The following is a 19,189-nucleotide window of genomic DNA, read 5'->3' as shown; positions in this document are numbered from 1 at the left end:
TCACGCAACCGTAACTGACTTCTGGGGAGGTTTGTGCCTTGTTGCCAAGGCAACCGACGTTTGAGATTGTCAAAGAAATGGCGCTCGCTCCAGCGCTAGAAAGCTCAGAGCGGCGCCGGAGCATGTTTTGCCAACGTTGCCGCTCTCCACCACGCGTCGCCCCAAGCTTAACTCGTCACATGATTGAAGCGTTTTGTGCACGGGTTCTGTATCGGTTTAAAATGACTTTTTCACATGCCGCCGGCAGGAATTACCACCACCGCAAAATAAGACCCGGCACCAGCGGGGCCACATCTGATACGGCGCTTTTTGGATAAACAGTGCGCGGTGCATGAAAGGGACCGAGCGCACGGTCCACCCCGAGTGGCTGCGAGTTCGCCGCCGATTAAAAGTCACGTGCTGCCCTGCAGCAACGCACACCGCGAAAGGGCAAGGCCAGGCCGCCGCACAAATGCGGCCAGATTTTTCGTTCGCTTTTCCAGCCTTGAGCGGAGTGCGGGATTCATGGTGTCAACAAAGCTTGCCCGTAGCAGACGGCAGTATGCGGAGCGCCATAGCGGAAGTACGTCACCGCTGAAGCGCGCAGCATCACGGGAGGGAAGGCTCTCGCGCCGTCAACAGCGAAAGGAGGAGGAAACCCGGCGTGACGATAATGCGCGGTTTTTGATTTACGATTTCTCAGCTAATACTCATCGCTTTAACAAAATTCTTGTGGGAGGAGATTGCTAATACATTGACCTTTTTGGTTACATGTACATCCATGCATCGGCGGAAGGTATTTCAGGACCCCTTTAATGACATTGGATCTAATATTGTTTCTTCCCTACGCCTATTCGCAGATGATTGCGTTATATATAAGGAGAATACCGAACCGAATGACATTAGAATCCTACAATCAGATTTGTTAAAACTACAGTTAAACCTCCTTATAACGAAATTGAAGGGGCACCGCGATTCGCTCGTTATAGCCAATACTTCGTTATAGCCGTGGCAGACATTTACTGCAAATATTATGCATTGTAGTTACCTAAAACAAAAAGCGGGCGAAATAGCATCTTGCTGCACGGCGATAGTCAGTAAAATAAACACATTCCGGAGGTAAAAAGGAAAAGTCACGAACCTACTTTATTGCAGTTCAAAACTCGTATTTCAAACAGACTTGGCTATGAAGAAGTCCGTAATTGGACATTGATGCACCTTCCTGGTGCGAGCGATGGATCCCTCAGCTGCGGCCGCTACGTTCACGCCATCTTCGCCGCCCTCGTGCGTGCCGAAGTAGCAACGCAGCACGTCCACCGCATCTAGTGCCTCCAACGCCGTCCTTAGTGCTTCTTTTCAAGCCACGTGCAACAGCGCTGACGATGGACTTTCGGTTGCTCACGATGGTGGACAGCGTACTCGTCCACACGTCAGTCTCTTGCCACCTTACCCCGGAGTGCACCTTACCTTCCTTCGCACCCGATGCGACGGCTTTTATCATAGCCGTCTTCTGTTCAAGCGTGATAGTCTTTCGCTTTCGCTTCCCGCCTGTCGCACTCGCGTTGTTGGAATCACGCCGGCAGTACGATAAAAGATAAGGCTAAAGACTGCCAAAATCCACACATACACAACTACGCAGCGACGTCGGCGATATGAACAGGGGGGGAGAGGAAGGCGACGCAACCGCGCGCGCCGTGTGCATTGGGGTTCTTCTCGGGTTCACCGCAGATAGTCCCCCCGAAGCCATAGGGATACGTGGGAAAATCGAACGTCGGACTGCTTCTCGGGGAGCCCGCGGTGAGTCCGACACTGTAAATCGAAGGGCTCCATTGTCTGCATGCCGTGCGTAGCGAGAGGAGGGTGGGGGCTTCGCGCGCGTGGCGAGAGTTTTGAACTGCTAATACAGTTGCTGCGTTGCGCACTGTCTCAAATCCGTGTTGCGCAGTGTTGTAAAATTAGCTCAAAATTTGATTTCTCAACGAAATTTGTTCGTTATATCCCGTAACGGGGAAATTTTACCTCGTTAAAACGAGGTTTTAAATACATTGGTTTCTATGGGGACTTTCAAGGGGAATTACGATTTGCTCGTTATATCCATTATTTTGTTATAGCCCGTCTCGTTATAACGAGGTTTAACTGTAACAGAGTGATGCAACTTATGGCAGATGCACAACAACGCTGAAAAGACCAAACACATTAGATTTACTTCCGTAGCCAACCCCTCATCATCCGACAGATACATAGTCAACAACACCGTAATTGAGACCGTTTCGTCGACAAAATACCTCGGCATTTTCTTTAGTTCTGACTTAACCTTTAACAGTCACGTCGAATACATCACCAGCAAATCATTAAAAAAACTCGGTCTTTTGAAACGCCGCCTGACGTGTGCAAACTCGGAAACGAAACTTCATGCATATCAATCTCTGATGAGGCCTTCACTAGAGTATGCGTCAAGCATCTGGCATCCACATACGGCAAAATTATCTGATATGCTAGAATCGGAGCAAAATAAAGCAGCTCGGTTTATCACCTCCTGTCATTCTCGCCACCAAAGTGTAACATTTCTTAAAGGAGCCATGAAGAGAAAACACAAGTTTGGTTCATTCGAAAGGTTGCCTCGTTAGAACCATAACGACACCACTTATAACGCAAACTTCGCTCATATAAGCTACATAATTAGGAAAAAAGGAAATGACCATGCAACCCACCAGCTCATTTTCCGCAACAAAACCTATGATGTCACTCGAGAATGCTCTGCGATTGGCGGAGGCCGGCAAAAGCAAACGCATGTTAGGCAGGGCTTACAGTTTGCATAGCGAGCTATATGCCAGTGAAACATACTGCACATTCTTTTTATGACAAAGAACGGTGGAGTAAACGGTTGAAGTTCCGAACGAACACGCAAGCGTGTGCGCCAATGCGTACGAAACTTTCGCCGGCCGAGCTCGACATCTCGTCGTCGCGCAGACGAATTTTCGGGTTCGAGGCTCTTCGGAAGTTCGGGGCCAACGAACCGTTCCAGCACGCACAGCCGCGACCTTGCTTCGTATCGTAATCCCTTCACAGGACGTTGGCCGTCATATCACCAACCAGCAAAGGTAAAAATAGAAACGAGGGGAGTAAGGAACAGCAAGAAGCGACAAGATAGTGCCAGTCGTCGCATAAGTTTCGAATGGTGTTGGCTTGCTGCTGTCGTTACGGACTCGTTTACAGTTTACAACCACTGAAAACTTCAGTTTGTTTGAGTACTTTACAATGAAATTTCGTTGCTGCGTTTTGAAATGCCCATGTAGTACGGGCAAATCTTCGAGGGAGTGTGACATCCCCGCCGGTGAAGAGATCTCCTTTCATGTGCTGCCAAATGACGAACCGCGGCGAAGCAAGTGGCTACGTTTTGTGAACTTTGCAAACGGAGGAGAAAGGGAGCTAAAGGAAGTACGAGTGTGCTCGCTTCATTTCCGACGAAGTGATTACGGCAGGGACCCTTACGTTAGCTCACTCCTGGGACATGCTGGCGCTCGTCGCCGAGTTCGTCAAATCGCCGTCAAAGCGCTCTGACCTTGGGGGAAAAAATGCCGTACACAGCGCGCATTGACGCTCGTATCTTTCTGGTTGGAGCAGAGAGCTCGCGCGAACAGCTTTCCATACACGACACCGGCCAACTGGCATAAGCGATACTGCTACTGAAATTGAACTATTATTAACCGTAATAAAAACATGGCACATACGTACCAGTCTGTATTCGTCCGTCGCGACGGGGCTGACCAGCGGTGCCGACGGCTGGGCGTTCGTCTGTTGTGGATATCGCGGAATGGTCGCTTTCCCGTCCACCGCATATCCCACAACTCCTGCCACTCGTGCACTTAGAAGCATTGAGCGTTGAAGTGGTGTGAGGTTGTTAAATGCAAGCCCTAGCTCCTCGGCGAGAGTTTTGTTCTCCGGATCGGGTGATTCCATGACTAGGGCTGCGGGTGCACTAGGTTTTACTAGTATTTTTAAAATGGCCGCCGTCTCGGTTTCGGCACGAGTTTCAGTTCCTGTCTGACTCCCGCGTGTGGGTGCTATATGGAGTCAACATACTAAGTATCTGTTTCATGGACCGGCTCGTATGACGCCATTGTTCACGTCACGGAATGTGCAATTCTAGCGGGAAATTTAAAATTTTGGCTTAAATTGCCTTATTTCTCAGTGAATAAAGCATCATTTGCTTCCGGGAAAGCGCTTAGGGTACTATGAAACACCTAATCTTTCGAATAAAACAAACTTTTGTTTTCTCTTCATGGCTCCTTTAAGCATTCTCTGAACCTTCCATTGCTTGCCACGTGCAGAAAGTTGTTCCGCCTTTGTTTATTCCATAGTTTATATCACAGTGACTTGTCGTTTTCCCGATCATTCATTCACCCGGCTCCCTACGTTTCTGATCGCGTATATCATGCACATAAAGTCAATCCGATACACTCACGCACTAAGAAATGTCAATTTTCACCTCTGCTGTTATCCACAAACGAGTGGAACGCGCTGCCCTCAAACATCGTCGCTATTACTGAACCCTCCCTTTTCCAATCTTCAGTACTTACTGACTTAGAAGGTGACAATAATTTGTAGCCACGATTGGCATTTATTGTGTAACGCGTGTGTAGAGAATGTTTGTTGCTATTTCTTGAAATATGTTTCCTGTTATGGCGGACTGCTTACTGTGTTTATTCCTTACTGTGTTATTAGCAATGTTGCTTGTGCTATTGGTCAGTTTGATTACTAGTGTTACTCCCTGACATGTTGTTTCACTGATGCGGTAATAACCTCCGGTATGTATCCCCCCTTGTGTAATGCCATCTGGGCTCTTAAAGGCCAACTGCACTCAAAATTTCGACCGCGCGAAATCACTGTTCCTGCATAGTATGACTAAAAAGACCGCGATGTACGACGTATGGCGCCTAAAATGTGCGTAATTACGCCGCAAGCGACCAGCAAAAATCGACGATTTTGAAAACGAAACGGCAAAACGCGGCCATTACGCGCAGGCGGAAGTGACGTATCAGCCGTCGGCGCGAGCGGCCAGACGGCCTGGCCGGACGTCGTGAGGTGAGCTGTGCGGACTGGCCGACGCGGCCGGCTCGGCCAGCCAGGAGGAGAGTGTGAGCGCGCGCGTGCGGGGGTGTGGGAGGCGCGCGGAAAAGCGAGGGCCTGTTTCGCAAGCACGACACTATTCGTGCGCTCCGACTGCAGCACACCGCGTAGGCATGATGTCGCGACGACACTCGAAAAGGAAAGAACCGTACGGTTAGTGAAGCCTCTTCGGAGCCATGAAGGCCAGGCGTATCGGCGCGAAATACGAGTTTCCCGGATTCTCCCGCTGCGAGGCAGGCCGATCGGCCTAGATGGCTGGCATGTCACTTCCGCTAAATGGCTGTTTGCGCGACACGCCGGCAGGTGCTTTGTCGTCTGCAAGGGCGTTATTTTGAGTGCCTGAAACTGAATAACCACGCATTGCACAGAGCTACCAATCGCGTCGCAGTAATTCTCAGGGTACCTACTACACATTTCGAAGGCATTTAGCCAGGCTGAAATTTGAGTGCAGTTGGCCTTTAAGGTATTTAAATAAATAAATAAAAATGATAAGAAAGGAGTTGTGTTAACAAACCACCGGTTGTAGAAAAAAATTGGAATATACATTTTGTGGGGGAACATTTCAAAACCATGCCCCAGAAAAAATGTCGACTTGCGTGGAGCAGTTTGTCGGGTATAAAAAAAATGTTAGCACACGTAGTGCTAGTGCCTACCGGTGAAGCCCAACCTCCATTTCAAAATGTGCAATTTCATGTGGTTCCCTGGGGGAAGTCTGGCAGTTTGGCATTATCAGAGGCACTGATTTGCCCCCACACGACATAAAAACACCTTGTCAATGACTGACTATTTACGGCCAGCACAGCATTTGGGACAAGCATGCGATGCGTTAAAAACGTGCATGAAGTTGAAAACGGACTTCCGTGGTTGATGCTTGTTGATGTTCACTGTCAGTTATCTCTCAAAACATAAAGTTGCGCTTTATTATCATCTTCCGACTCGCTCTTGTAGCCTTGCTTGCAGGAATGAGGTGCGATGTGCTGGAATTGTGGCCTGCAAACTTTGGCCGAGTAGCTGTTGCGCGATAAAAGAGACCAGGGGCGGTATTCTCGTAACTGTCCCTTTTGAAAACGTCCCTTTTGAGTCCCTTTCATCGTGACGTACTTCCGGTTAAGCAGTAAGCGTTGGCAGTAGGTTTGCCGCGCTTGCGTTACGTCACTTCCGGTTGTTTGCTTTTAGCCAATCAGGACTCGCCAAAAGGGACACTTTTGAAAGGGACGCAAAAGGGACAAAACTCGGGAATACCGCCCCAGCACTATGAGCCTCCTGCATTGCTGCGCCACCTAACATTTTCGAAATGAAACGGTACAAAACTTATCGGAGACTACGTCCGAATAGCCGGTTCAACTGAGCAGCAACACTAGACCCCGGGAGATACCCTCGCATGGAACCGAAACTGGCAGGCGAGCAGCTGGCGGCGTGTAAGGCCGGTTTGAAGCGCGCTCTTAGTCAAAACTGACATGTGGCGACTGGGTGTTATCTTCTGACTTGCATCAGAAGTTCTTATCACAGAAATCGGGTTAGGGTTGGGTGAAGTCAGGAGCGGCATGCTTTTTTCGAGGATCAGTCGCGCACGCTCGAGGCGCCATGGCAGGTAGGCTTGAAGTTGGGCAACTGCAGGGTATGCATTTCGTGATGCAGGAACGAAGCCAACACTCTAGTAAACTGCTCGCGAATGGTCCTGGGGTAAATAGAACTACCACAGCACGACGTGCGCAAAGGCAATAAAACTGCCTAAAATCATAAAGTAGCTTTGCAAACAGGCACGGCTTGACATTTTCAGCCTTTTTCTGGGATTACTACTGTCAGAGTGCAAACCTGACAATCGAAAATCGTTTGCCGATTCCCCATTCGTGCCCTGATAACAAAAACCACATTCTTGGCAACAAAAAACCAAAACCACGCATTCTTCTTTGCTTGTGGTGACGCGCGATGACCACGCCCCTTTTTCACACCCAGGTGATGCAAATGCATGTCAAAAATCACGTTTTTGTTGCAAAAATGAAAAAGAAGCTGATTTTGAAAGGGCTTTTTCTGAGCTAACTCCAGATAGCTTTACTTGTTTTAGAGATGCCTGGAATGCTGTGAGAACGGGCTCCCAAGGTATCTTTCAAATTGAACGATTTTGAATAGGCGCAGTCACGAAAGAGTTATGGGCCGTAGGGCATTACAGTCGTGATTGGCTGTTCGTCAGGAAATAACGAAAAGAAAAATCTTCAGTAACAACAGTATATACATACAAAATCAAAGTACCGAGAGTAAAACATTTCGCACAAGTACCACAATGTTGTACGATACTGATCAAAAATGGTCAGTCAGATACCACGTAATTTTCGACGGCAGTTTTAAGTCAGCAAGAGCAGCAGTCGAGGATGCCAGGTCATTCCATTCGCCAGACATCTTGCAGCCGTGTGCAAGTTTCCAGAGGGCAATCTGGGTGCCAATGTGTGAAACGGCTGAAATGGGGATCACCATGCGGACAAGCAGGAGGCATGGTATGCAGTGTTGGATTCAGTGCTCAAGGTTTCCTTTGCGAGTGGATCTGAGCTCGTCTTTCACTTGCTTGCATGCCTTTGCCCCAGCATGGGGCACCTTGAGAGTGAGATCATTCAAGGGGGTGGCGAGTGGCGACACTGTGGACCTCGAGCTCCCAATTGAGCTATGACCAACTGGGTCGATGTGCTTAAAGGCGGGGGGACAGCAGCCTCAAACGGTGGCTGTCGGCGCCCTGGTCCAGCTCCGGCCGACGGGCTCCCTGTCTGTCTGCCACCAGGCAGGGAGCCCCAGCAGGACCTCGCTGCCCATCGGGGTAGCCACCTTAGTCAACTCTGTGCACACCCGGCTTTTGATGCGTACCGTGCTTTTCTTCGACAAAGGTGGATAATTGGCGGAAGTAAGATGTCTAATCGTTCTTTTTAAGGGGACGCTGGTCTTAAAAGAACTTCTTCGAGTTTTCAAATAAACCTTGTCACTCTTGCTGCTTTTTTCCCACTGATACCAAATATACCGTTATTTTTTTTCAGCTGGTCGATCAGTTCCCAGGATAATTAGAGATAATTGGCCATTTTTTAGTCAAACAGTAGACAAAACAGTGTTGGCCATAAAACTGTAATTGTTGTATTTTCCCATACTCAGGGGTGAGACAGCTGCGCATATTGCGCAGTTTTGATACAAATTTGTTTTCCTGCGCCAGGCTGCTCCTAAAGCTTGAAAATCGCAAAAATTGCGCCAAACTGCTCCAAAACAGTCCGAGAGCCAAGAAATTTAACGCTCCTGTCAGTCTCAGTGGGGGAAAATGCTTACTGACGGCATAATTTTCCAGCACCCCCAAGGTGATGCTCTTTGTAAAGGTTTAGTTGATTGATCATTCAATAAAACACCCGCATAAAACTGCCTCCGAGATAGTTTTTTTTTTTTTCGAAAGTCACGTCAGGTTACACATGTTACATTCTACGAGTTTTAAAGTTTCCCAATCGAAAACCATTCCAAAGTGCTGTAGAAAAAATGCTTATGCGTACTGAGGCGACAAACTACTTGTGCAAGTTGACGAAAAAACGGCAGATTTCGGATCGCCTTATCTCCGGAACATCAGCGGGCGCAGCCATCTTGGTGTCGTGAAGATTGGAAAACATGGCCGCCGGGTGAAGCAGTTGCTCAGGCTGAGTGCTCTTCGCCGATTTGTACCGTGGTTTTGGTTAGGGGGGTGGCTGGGTTTACATTTAGTCGTTTGATCTGTTGCGGGAAGTTGCGCGACTCGAAAAATGGGAGTTCATCAAAACCATGTGGTGCCGGCGAATTTCGGCCTTGAGTGTGAGGCGCGGTGCGTGCTTGAAGTGAAATTTCGCACTCGTTGCGGTGTTATAAAACGCTGATTTATTGCTGCCTCTGACAGCAAGCTTGCGAGCGGCGGGAATGGGGCTATAGACGCTGCGGAAGTGGCGGCGCAGGCTACATCGCCGCAAAATATTCAAGCAGTGTCTGAGGACGGGCTATTATTGCACGCTAGCAATAATGGTTCATCTATCTGAAGTGAAATTTAATGCCAAAAGGGAGATGGCTAAACATACCAACGTTACTCAAATTACGATCGTAGTGAACGTGTACCTTGGGGATTGAAATGGGGGGAAGGGGGGGGGGGGGGGGCGGGGGCGACGACTGTCACCTCGCTTTGCGCAACTTTTGCCGTGGCTCTACACTTGTGCGTAAAGCCGGGTCTGGGATTGCAAAAATAATAATTTAGGCATTCACATGATAATAAAAATGCCTTGGAGTTGCTTAGTTTTTCAGTTCGATATTCTCAACGGCGCTCCACGCTATCTATGCATAGAGCCTAGGAATTTAAAAATGGTTTGTAAAAATGTCGTACAATTGTGATACTCTGATAGAAAAACTTTATTGATAGCTGTTTCAGAGTTATGTACGTTCAAAACCAATTAGAAGGTGCACTTCCCTCCCCCCCTGATTTGCCAGAAATTTGGTTTTTTAAGCTCCTAAGGTGACATAATAAATGTTGTTCTTCTGCTCCAAATCAAGGTTTGCCTGCTCCAAAATCGATATTTTGCTGCTCCAAAAACTGCTCCCAAATCTGGTTCAGCTGTCTCACCCCTGCATACTATGAACCCTGGTGAATGCAATAATCGAAGCAGGTTTTTGATGCATCGCTTGGAACGAATTCTACAGCTTATTAAGCTTTGGTGGCACCAATGGCAAGGAACCATTTTGAGTGGCCATTTCAAAGCCCGACGGTCCTTTACCTCGAAATCCGTTTCGTCGACCAGTTGCTTTGCAGCTTCAGTGCTGCAGAACGGCACGGCCCTCATGTGGCTCATCTGGTACACCCCCAAAGTGATCACTTCAGGGAGCTGTGACGGATGAGCCACTGCGTTGTGGAAATCCTCTACCCGATATTTTTATTTTTTTTTCTTATTTTTTTTATTTGTCAAATCATACAATACAAAGGATCATCAGACTGCTTGGACCCATAGCCAAAGGCTAGTTCTGCGTCCAAAAAGAAAATGTATGCAGTGATGCAGGCTTTCTTCTACAGAAAAAAAGAAACTAACACTCCAAAACACGGGCTGTTGTACAGTACTAGTACAAGCATTTTTTTAACATGCAATCTTCGTGCCCAACAACAATAAAATTCATAATCGCGATAGTGTCAAAAGGTGCACCAATGCAGGCAAATCTCTAAAGTGTACATAATGACATAAAAAACAGCTAAAAAACATTTAAGTCGCCAACAATAACAGTACCGGTATTCCCAAATACAATACAAATACAACATTCATTGCTAGGCCACAACAAGATTCACAGTCCAGAACAGCGGCACAGATTTTGAAGAATGCACAAACCAAATAACCATCCAGCACGTATGATATTTCTGTGACTGCAACACGACATGCCAGGAAACAAAAAATCGCAAAGTTAGCTCGCATCATTCAAGCTTAGATAAAAATTTTTTAAAGAAGTGTTAAAATTTTGGGCTTTCTTTATTTCAAATGGCAAGCTGTTCCATATTTCAGCTCCAATAAACGGCAACTGACGTTCTCCATACGCGTTGTTTGTGGGGGGCAGATTGAAATTACCAGACGCAGCATTTCTAGTGGGCCGAGGAGTAGTGTAGAACAAGGATGCATCGAAAGGGTATTTGTGCCGTATGATATTATTTACACAGCTGGCTGTCTTTGCTTGACGCAATGCATCAAAAGGTAAAATTTGCATATCATTAAACAGTGGTTTACTCGGATGATCATGCTTAGAGTATGTTATTGTTTTTAGAGATCGTTTCTGTAATTTTCGAATAGGTTCTAGGTAAGTCTTATAAGTCCATCCCCAAGATTCAATGCAATATGTAATGTGAGAGTGGATGAATGCGAAGTATAATGCTCGTAAAATGTCTCTATCGAAGTAGTTTCGAGCCTGCAGTAAAGCATAACATCCGGACGCCAACCTAGTACAAACTTCCGTTACGTGGTTTTGCCAGTTTAAGTGGTTATCGAAATAAACGCCAAGGTACTTGTAAGAGGTTGCATGAAGAAGAGAGTAGTTGTCGATAGCTATATTGATGGAGTTAATGTTTAGTTTTGTTACGAGAATGAAAAATTGTATATTTAGTTTTCTTGGTATTAATTGTTAGTTTGTTGGCACAAGACAAAACCATTTGGAAATTCTTGATAACTCTGAGTTTGTTTTAGATTCAATTTCCTCGATATTGTTACCTGTAATAATTATAGCTGTGTCATCAGCGCACATCAAAATGTCAGAGCAATGTAAGGATAATGGCAGATCGTTTATATACAACGAGAAGAATAAGGGCCCAAGGACGGATCCCTGTGGAACTCCAGTTTCTGTAGACTGCGGCACAGAACATACATTGTTAATGCGAACTATCTGGTACCGGTCATGAAAATAACTTGAGAATAGGTCGAAAGATGGACCTCTAAAACCGTAGTGCTTCAATTTGCCTAAGAGGATAGAGTGATCTACGGTGTCGAATGCTTTTTTTAAGTCTAAGTACACGACAGCCACCAGTTTGTTATTGTTTAGGGCCGAGTTAATTGCTTGTGTTAAAGACAGCACCGTGGTTGATGTTGAGCGCTCGGAACGAAACCCGTGCTGTTGTGGGCAAATTATGTCGTATTTATCTAGGAATTTATGTATTCGGGCTGCAAGAATTTTCTCAGAGATTGTTATGGACACTTAGCACGGATATTGGCCGATAACTAGATGGGTCAGTGGGCTCTCCGTCTTTGGAGATCGGTGTGACCCTAGCTTTTTTTAGAGGACATGGGTACGTAGAAGCATGCAGAGAATGATTGAAAATATTATATAAGATAGGGCACAGGATATCTGTTTTCCTTAAGAAACCGCACCGTGATGTGGTCTGGTCCGGCAGTCTTATTCGTAGACATGTTTAATACAACAGCTTCAATATCCTTGGATTCAATGTCATACATATAGAAAGTGTTGGTTAAAGGGTGTCCTTGAAAGGGGTACTCAGTCGAATTGTCAATTTTGCTGCCAAGGCACGGCCGACGCTCGTGAAATATAGATTAAAGCTGTCAACAATACTTCCGTCTATGAAGTCGGGCAGAACCTGCTGTTTTGGGCTGTGGCCAGTAACTTCTTTAACGATTTCCCATATTTTTTTAGTATTACCATTTGCGTGCTGTATAAGACGGCTATAATATTCTTTTTTGCGGATTCTTATAACCGACACTGATTTATTACGCAACATTTTATAATTGCGCAGGTAATACCCATTGTGTTTATTCTTCTTCCATTTACGATGCCAGTAGTCTTTTTGTTTTAGGGTGGAGAGGATGTAATCAGTCATCCATGGGCACAGTGGTTCCTGGTAAGACCTAGTAGATATAGTTTTGCTGCTGTTGACAATGATGCTAGTGAGATTGTCAATCAAGTTACATAATTCGACGTTAACGTCGTCGTTGTATATTAAATTAGTGTCTAATGACAAAAGCTTGTTCCGTGCTAAAGCATAGTCGACTCTAGTTGAAGGTGCTGTTTTCTGTGGTTTTGGTTGGATCAGGTCTTTGATAGTCACGGAGATAGGGAGGTGATCAGAAATGGGCACATCATACACGTTAGCCTTGGCATGTGAGGGTACATTTGTTAAAACATGGTCTATTAAGGTTCCAGATTTAGCCGTTTGTTGCGTAGGAACGGTAATTAGGTTCAAGTAATTATAGGACTCTAGCAGATATGTGTATTCATTATGAGTTATGAGTTGTAATAAGGGTATTAATGTTTACATCACCAACGATAACTACTTGGTCATTGTGATTCGCTAAGTAAAGAAAGATAGTTTATCTAAGAAGGCAGCTGTGGGTGAGTTGGGAGGCCAATAAAGTACGCCAACAACAAGAGAACAGCCGAGCCTGATAAATAAAGATTCAATTTCTGGGAAACTGAATGTGATCGGCGATAGCTGTAAGTACGTGTGGCGATTTTGAACAGAGAGGGCTACACCCTCTCCCCTTGATCTGGAAAGCTGTGGATTTGACACGGCAGCGTATCCGGGGATCGTAATGTTCTCGCCTTTTTTTAACCAGGTTTCCGATGTAGCAATAATATCAAAAGAAGTAGTGTGCTGCGACAGATAGGCGATAAGCAAGTTGGCGTTTTTATTTAGGCTACGAATGCTGCTGTGAAAGATGGATATACTACTATCGTTTGGCTCGTGGTTGTCGTGCGCAGTTTGCCGAACCGCCATATGGCCGAGGTACTTTTTTAGGGGTTGTCAAGTGCCGACGATCACACAATTTTGGACAGGTCATCTTCACATGTAACCTGCACAACTTTCGAGTTTTCCGATTTCCGCATTAATACTTTGTCGTCTGCAAACCAGGCGAACTTCCCGTTCTTCTCTTTTTTGGCCTGAATGCTCTTGCCGAGCAGGACCTTATTTTCGGGGCATAGGTGGGCATTCACATAGACTGGCTCACTTCCTTGGAACCCAAGGGATCCTACGTTCAGCCTGTTTTTCTTGGCCGCAGTCAGAATGCTGTCTCGTACCTGCCTCGCAACAATGTTGGGCGGCCCGGATCCCTTGGTCGGCACCCTATGTGCGGCATCAACGTCTCGCCCGGACAGTTCCACCTTGAGAAAAGTGGCAACTTTAAGAACTATATCGGCAACGTCCTCCTCCTCGGTCAATGGTACTCCCTTCAGTCCAATGTCGTTCCACCTACTGTATTGCTTTAACGCTATGATTTCTCGCTTGGTGTCCCTCAACTCTCTTTCTAGCCTCTGGCACTCTTTCTGGCTTCCCAGGCTACGGTTAGTAGCCTCGGTGACTTCCTGCCGGAGGGTCTTGATTTCGGCTTTGAAACCTTCAAAGCATTCATTTATGAATCCCATAGACTCTTTAACAGCGGCAAGCTCGTCAGTTATTGTACTGTTTGAAGCAGCAACTTTTTTTATATCTGCCCCCAGGCTTGCCACTGCATCAAGAATCTTTGCTGTCATTTTCCCGAACACCTTAGCTAGTTCCTTAACGGAACCCGGTGCTTTTTCGCTCAAAGCCTTGGAGAAGTTCGCCAACTCGTCCATTGCACTGGGGCAATGGCACAAAGAAAAGGAAAAAAAAAACACTAGTACATATACACAAGTGCACAAATCGTTCAGAGCAGACTGGCAGTAAGGGAATGATTTAACATAGTGTAGAAAAGTAACCCACCTGCGGTACAGAAGCAGTGGGTTTAGCAGGCGATATGACTGCCAGGCATTCTCGTGTTTGTCCATTTTGTGTCCGTTTTATTGCGACGTACTTCGAGTTGTAGGTGGGCTTTGGATTGGCTTTTGCGCAGTTGTTCTTGTGAACACATTTTAAATGACTGGACCTATTTTAAACTATCTTTCATGTGTTTATTGTTCCTCCGGCGAACCGACAACAAGGTGAGGAAAAATCGTCCGCTCCTAATCATCTGCTCCGAGAAGCCGCCGCTCATAGCTCCGTTGTGCTTGCATGGCGTCACATCCGGGTGTTGGCGTTTAACCAATCAGGGCTTGCTGAAAACGGACACTTTTGAAATGGACAAAACGTGAGAATGCCGCCTCAGATACGACCGTGTAAAAATAAAGTGTTGACAACACACTGACCTGTTGGCAGGGCAGGCAGTGGGACTTGATAATCCTCGTTTCCGTTTCCCCAGGCCTGGTGTCCGTGGCCTGGCCCCTGGCGGAGCACCCGTCTGTTCACTAATCAGAACAAAAGCCGTTTCCATTGCCGCTGTTGCCCCTTTCTTCGCAGCACATGCCCGCTTGGGGGAGCGGCTTGCAAGGGGGAGCTTTGCGGTTCTAATGTGCCCGCTTCACAAGATAAGTTCACAAAAACGTAATGTCGCGGGATACTGGAATGTGAGGGCAAGTGAGTGCAACAGGTGCACACCTAATTCTAGGCTGGCTGTGGCTCGTGCCAGTGAGACCGAGAAATGAAAACGAAGGGAGAGGCGCCCACACGGTGTAGCAGGAGAGGTGTCGCCTAGCTTGCAGCTCCTCCCGAGCACCTCGGCGGGCTTGCGTGACCCGATGCACTCTCTCTGTCCGCTGGGATGGGCGCAGGGCTGCACCTGGAGCCGAGCGTGCAGGAGCAGGTGAAGGCCCTGAAGCACGAGATCAATGACCTGGGCGTCAAGTACACCAAGCACAGCAACGAGGAGAACACCGTGCTCGAGTTCTCCGACGAGGAGCTCGCCGGCACCCCCGAGGACTTTGTCAAGAGCCTCGACATGGTACCGTCCTTCGCTTGCCTCTTTGCTCGTTTCGCTGCAAACGTGCGAGGGGCCCTCCTCGCTCCCCCGCCTCTGATAAACACAGTGGAGGTTTGCTCAGGTTAATTCAGCTTTCCTGCGCTCGCACTTTGAGTGCTGCCACGAGGCACGTGTCGGGGCTAGAGCAGGGCTTTGAATACGTATTTTCATTTGCGATCCAAAGTGTCCAGCGCTCGTCTGTTTTCAGTTGGAAGAACACTGCCTAGTCTGTGTTGTGTTGATGTTTTCCTCAAGTGTGCCTGACACGGTGTTGCCAAGCACGAAGTGTTGTGCCAGCCTGGCAAGAATGCCTCGGCACCCCTGTTGTCTGGGCAGCAGCTGAAGCAAGGGACAGAACGACGACTGTCGCACTGGGAACCAGTCGAAAGGACGTGTTGCCCCGTTTTCCCTAGATGTGCTGCAGCAACTTTCCCGCACCAGGCCGACGCTGCCCCTCCGCTGTCTTGGCCCTTGTGCCTCAGTGGCCGTGTGTGAGGGAAAGGAGGCCGGCAGTCTGGCAGCGTGCGGGTGGCCGAGGTGGGCTGCTGCTGAGCCCAAGGGCACGGGGGCGGCTTTTCACGCGGTGCCGACACTTGGGTCCCCAGGCGGTCAGCGTTAATCCTGAGCCCTGCACTATGGCGTGCCTCAAGCCTGGGTGTAGCTTTGATGGGCTGACACTTTCGTGACCGCGCCTGTTCCCATCAATAGTACATTATCGATGAATACAAGTTCAACTTCTGGTGCTCCCCGACCGCTTGTGGACAGCTATCACCATCCAGAGGGTAAAGGAGCAAGTATTTCATCAGTTTTGCTTTCGAGATTCTCTTCTCTGCTGTGGTGGGATTTTTAAATTTCCTTCGCCGGTGGGGAGGCGAGCTCACGTGGTTTCAATTATGCCGTCGACGCTGCTGGCTGATGCTTCACCGAAACGGCGAATTTCGACGGATTCTGATGAATCTGAGCTGGAATCTTTGGATGATGCTTGTGAAAAACGTCCAGGAAGGCAAGGGAGGAGGCCGTCGTCTGGGAAAAGGCAATATATTCACACTATTTACAGAGAACCGTTCAATGCACAGCCATCTTGTTGCCTCGCCTAGTCGTCTTTGTTGTCTTCGTCTATGCGTCTGCTGAGCTCAGTGCGAGCTTTATCTTTATCTTCATCGAAAGTTTCTACAATGCTAGCAGCACAGACACAGAAGACGATTTTGATTTGTCAGTCTGGGAAATTGCGTCAAAACGTCCCGGAACATCAACAGGCATCCGCCGGATGAGTTTCACATTCTCCTCCGGCCGTTTTAGCACGGGTGTGCGTCGATGTAAGCAGATCCGGCTTGTTCCAGAAGTCAGAGATCTTATCTGCGGGGTGTCGGCTTCGTTCGGGCAAGACCACCTGGCGCCAGCTGCACTGAGAGTCGGGTCCCCTCAGCGAAGACAGCCCAGAGTTGACATTGGCATAGCGCTCCTGGGTAGTGCGCGGCAGTGCATTGGAGCCGTCCATTTCGTTGGCAGCGTCCAGAAGTTCCCGAGCTGTCACAAAGCTGGCACTTCGATCGGCTCGCTTTAAGACTTACCCGCCGCGGTGGCTCAGTGGCTAAGGCGTTGCGCTGCTGAGCACGAGGTCGCGGGTTCGATTCCCGGCCGCGGCGGCCGCTTTTCTGGTGGAGGCGAAAAGCAAAAACGCCCGTGTGCACGAGATTTCGGCGCACGTTAAAGATCCCCAGGTGGTGAAAATTAATCCGCAGCCCTCCACTACGGCGCGCCTCATCGCCTGCGTTGCGTCGGCGCGTTAAACCCCACAATCAATCAATCGCTTTTAGACTCGAGCGCGTGGAACAGCTGGCGGGCTGCGATGAGCCACGTCTTGCGGGCGTCGCCGTCCCTCACAGCAAGCACACAAAATTTATAAGCACCGCAACTGCAGAATGTGCTGCCAAGGCAGCAGGAAGCTAGAGCGGACCACAAATGTCTGCGAAGCGCGCGCAGCCAACCACTGGTTCACCGCATCGAGAAACAGCTTTGCGTGGTGGCATGATAGGCACGAGTATTTTTCTATGTGTGTATATAACTTTTGTAGTTGCACAGCTCATGTTCGCAGTATTTTTCAATAAGGGCATCGTGTTCGAGGTGTATATTTCAAATTTGTTTGTGTATGTACACTGTGCAAAGTAGCATTGATGTTTTCATCATTTTTTTTCTTTTTGTTACTTTTTTGTTTTAACAATTTTTTTGATAAAATTCGTAACGAATTTGTTGTTTGAAATTATTACTGTTGGAAAGCCCTATCGCTCCTCTATCATTACATACGTTACACTTTAGCATCAATCATTTGCTGTGGCAAGGCAGAAACATTTCCTGGACTAACCAAAAACAACCGATTCTTCCACGGCCACGAAAGTGTCAGACCCCACAATCCATCAGTCAGTCTAGCAATATGGGCAGCTCCACCAAAATCGTGCAAATGCATATTTGGCAGTGGGGCAAGGCAGCTGTGTTAAATCAGAGTGTCTTTGCTCAAGTCGCCCTATTTCACGAGTTTAGGGGGGAGAAAAAAAAGTAAGATGGCAAGTTGGGCTAGTTGGTGCAGATTAAGATTCATGGAGAAAAAACAGCGCAAGGAACACAGGGACAAGAAGGAAGAGTGGGCGATGCACAGCGCTGACAAAAAAAAGCAGGTCTGTGCGTGGTTGAGGTGGGCTACATTAGTTTGCACCCCTCTGCCTGGGTATTGCAGCAGATCCCAAGCTCCAGGTGGGCATCTCCCGTAACCAGTCGAGGAAGGGGCTCAGAATTCCCATCACGTTGGGACACATCCGACCTCCTTGCATCACAAAAGCTGGCTAACACGCTTTTTCAACGCTGAGGGAAGTTGCTCAGAGGAGGCAGAGGTGCGTCAAAGCGGGAAAGGAAACGTTTAGGCGATGCACCCTCTGGGCTGGCTGAGAGCAGTGGGCCACAGTAGCATTTTGTGGCTGCTTTGACTGTGCACGCAGCTGTGGCTGCAGGATATTCAGCCGCCTTAGCTGCACTGCGACGCCTGCCGGGAGCAGTTGGTCTGGCTGCGTGTACTGCCCTGGTCCCTTTCTGGCGGGCCTCCTTTCCTCGGCTTCTGCCTCTGGCATGAACTGAATGCATGGGTCAGCGAACCGCCGCGGTGGCTCAGTGGCTAAGGCGGAGCACGAAGGTGCGGGTTCGATTCCCGGCCACTGTTCTGATGGAAGCGAAAAGTAAAAACGCCCGTGTGCACGAGATTTCGGTGCACGTTGAAGATCCCCAGGTGGCCAAGTTAATCCTCATCGCCTGCGTCGCGTCTGTGCGCTAAACCCTACAATCAACCACCGAACCTTAGTATTGCAGGAAATGGGCAAAACAGTCGGTGTAGCGCAGACGTGGGCAGAGGCAGGACTGCATGTGCACCTGGGTCTGACCTCTGTGCTTGTCTGGGCTGCCCTGAGGGCTTTCAGTGGGGGAGCTCGTGTAAGTACAGCCTTTTCATCTGTCTGCTGTATGCCGTGTGTCGTGAAGGGGCAGGAACAGGTTCAAGGGGCGGCCTGCTTGAGCGGCGGCCTCGCCGGCAGTTTTCAGCCCCACGGGTAGAGGGCGCAGTGATCTGGCAGGGGCGGCTTCTTCTCCCTCCCACCAGGGGCGGGTGTGAACCGTGGAATTTGTGAAGCGTCCTTGGGTGTGCACGCCCATGGATGCGCGAGCCGACACAAGAGAAGCGCCGGTTTCGGCAGACCTGCCACTGGGCGCAGCTGGGCCCACTGCTTTCAGTGAGGTCTGACTACAGTGAACTAGAATAGCTTGATCCA

The 19,189-nt window shown here is 48.4% G+C and overlaps 1 protein-coding gene across 3 annotated transcripts in view; it reads left to right on the top strand.

Moving 5' to 3' along the window:
• LOC144177733 (thimet oligopeptidase-like) overlaps window positions 1–19,189 on the top strand; it is a 108,828-nt gene that overhangs the window by 13,077 nt on the left and 76,562 nt on the right. For all 3 annotated transcript variants that reach the window (XM_077705314.1, XM_077705312.1, XM_077705313.1), the window contains exon 4: window positions 15,193–15,362. In XM_077705314.1, the coding sequence (XP_077561440.1) occupies window positions 15,193–15,362 (170 nt within the window). The remainder of the gene's footprint in view (window positions 1–15,192; window positions 15,363–19,189) is intronic.

Source organism: Haemaphysalis longicornis, unplaced genomic scaffold (genome assembly GCF_048455015.1).
Source record: "Haemaphysalis longicornis isolate Haplotype H1 unplaced genomic scaffold, Haemaphysalis longicornis Haplotype H1 scaffold_30, whole genome shotgun sequence".
Taxonomy (NCBI): domain Eukaryota; kingdom Metazoa; phylum Arthropoda; class Arachnida; order Ixodida; family Ixodidae; genus Haemaphysalis; species Haemaphysalis longicornis.
The sequence above is the reverse complement of the archived record's forward strand: the minus strand, read 5'-3'. Positions and strand labels throughout refer to the sequence as shown.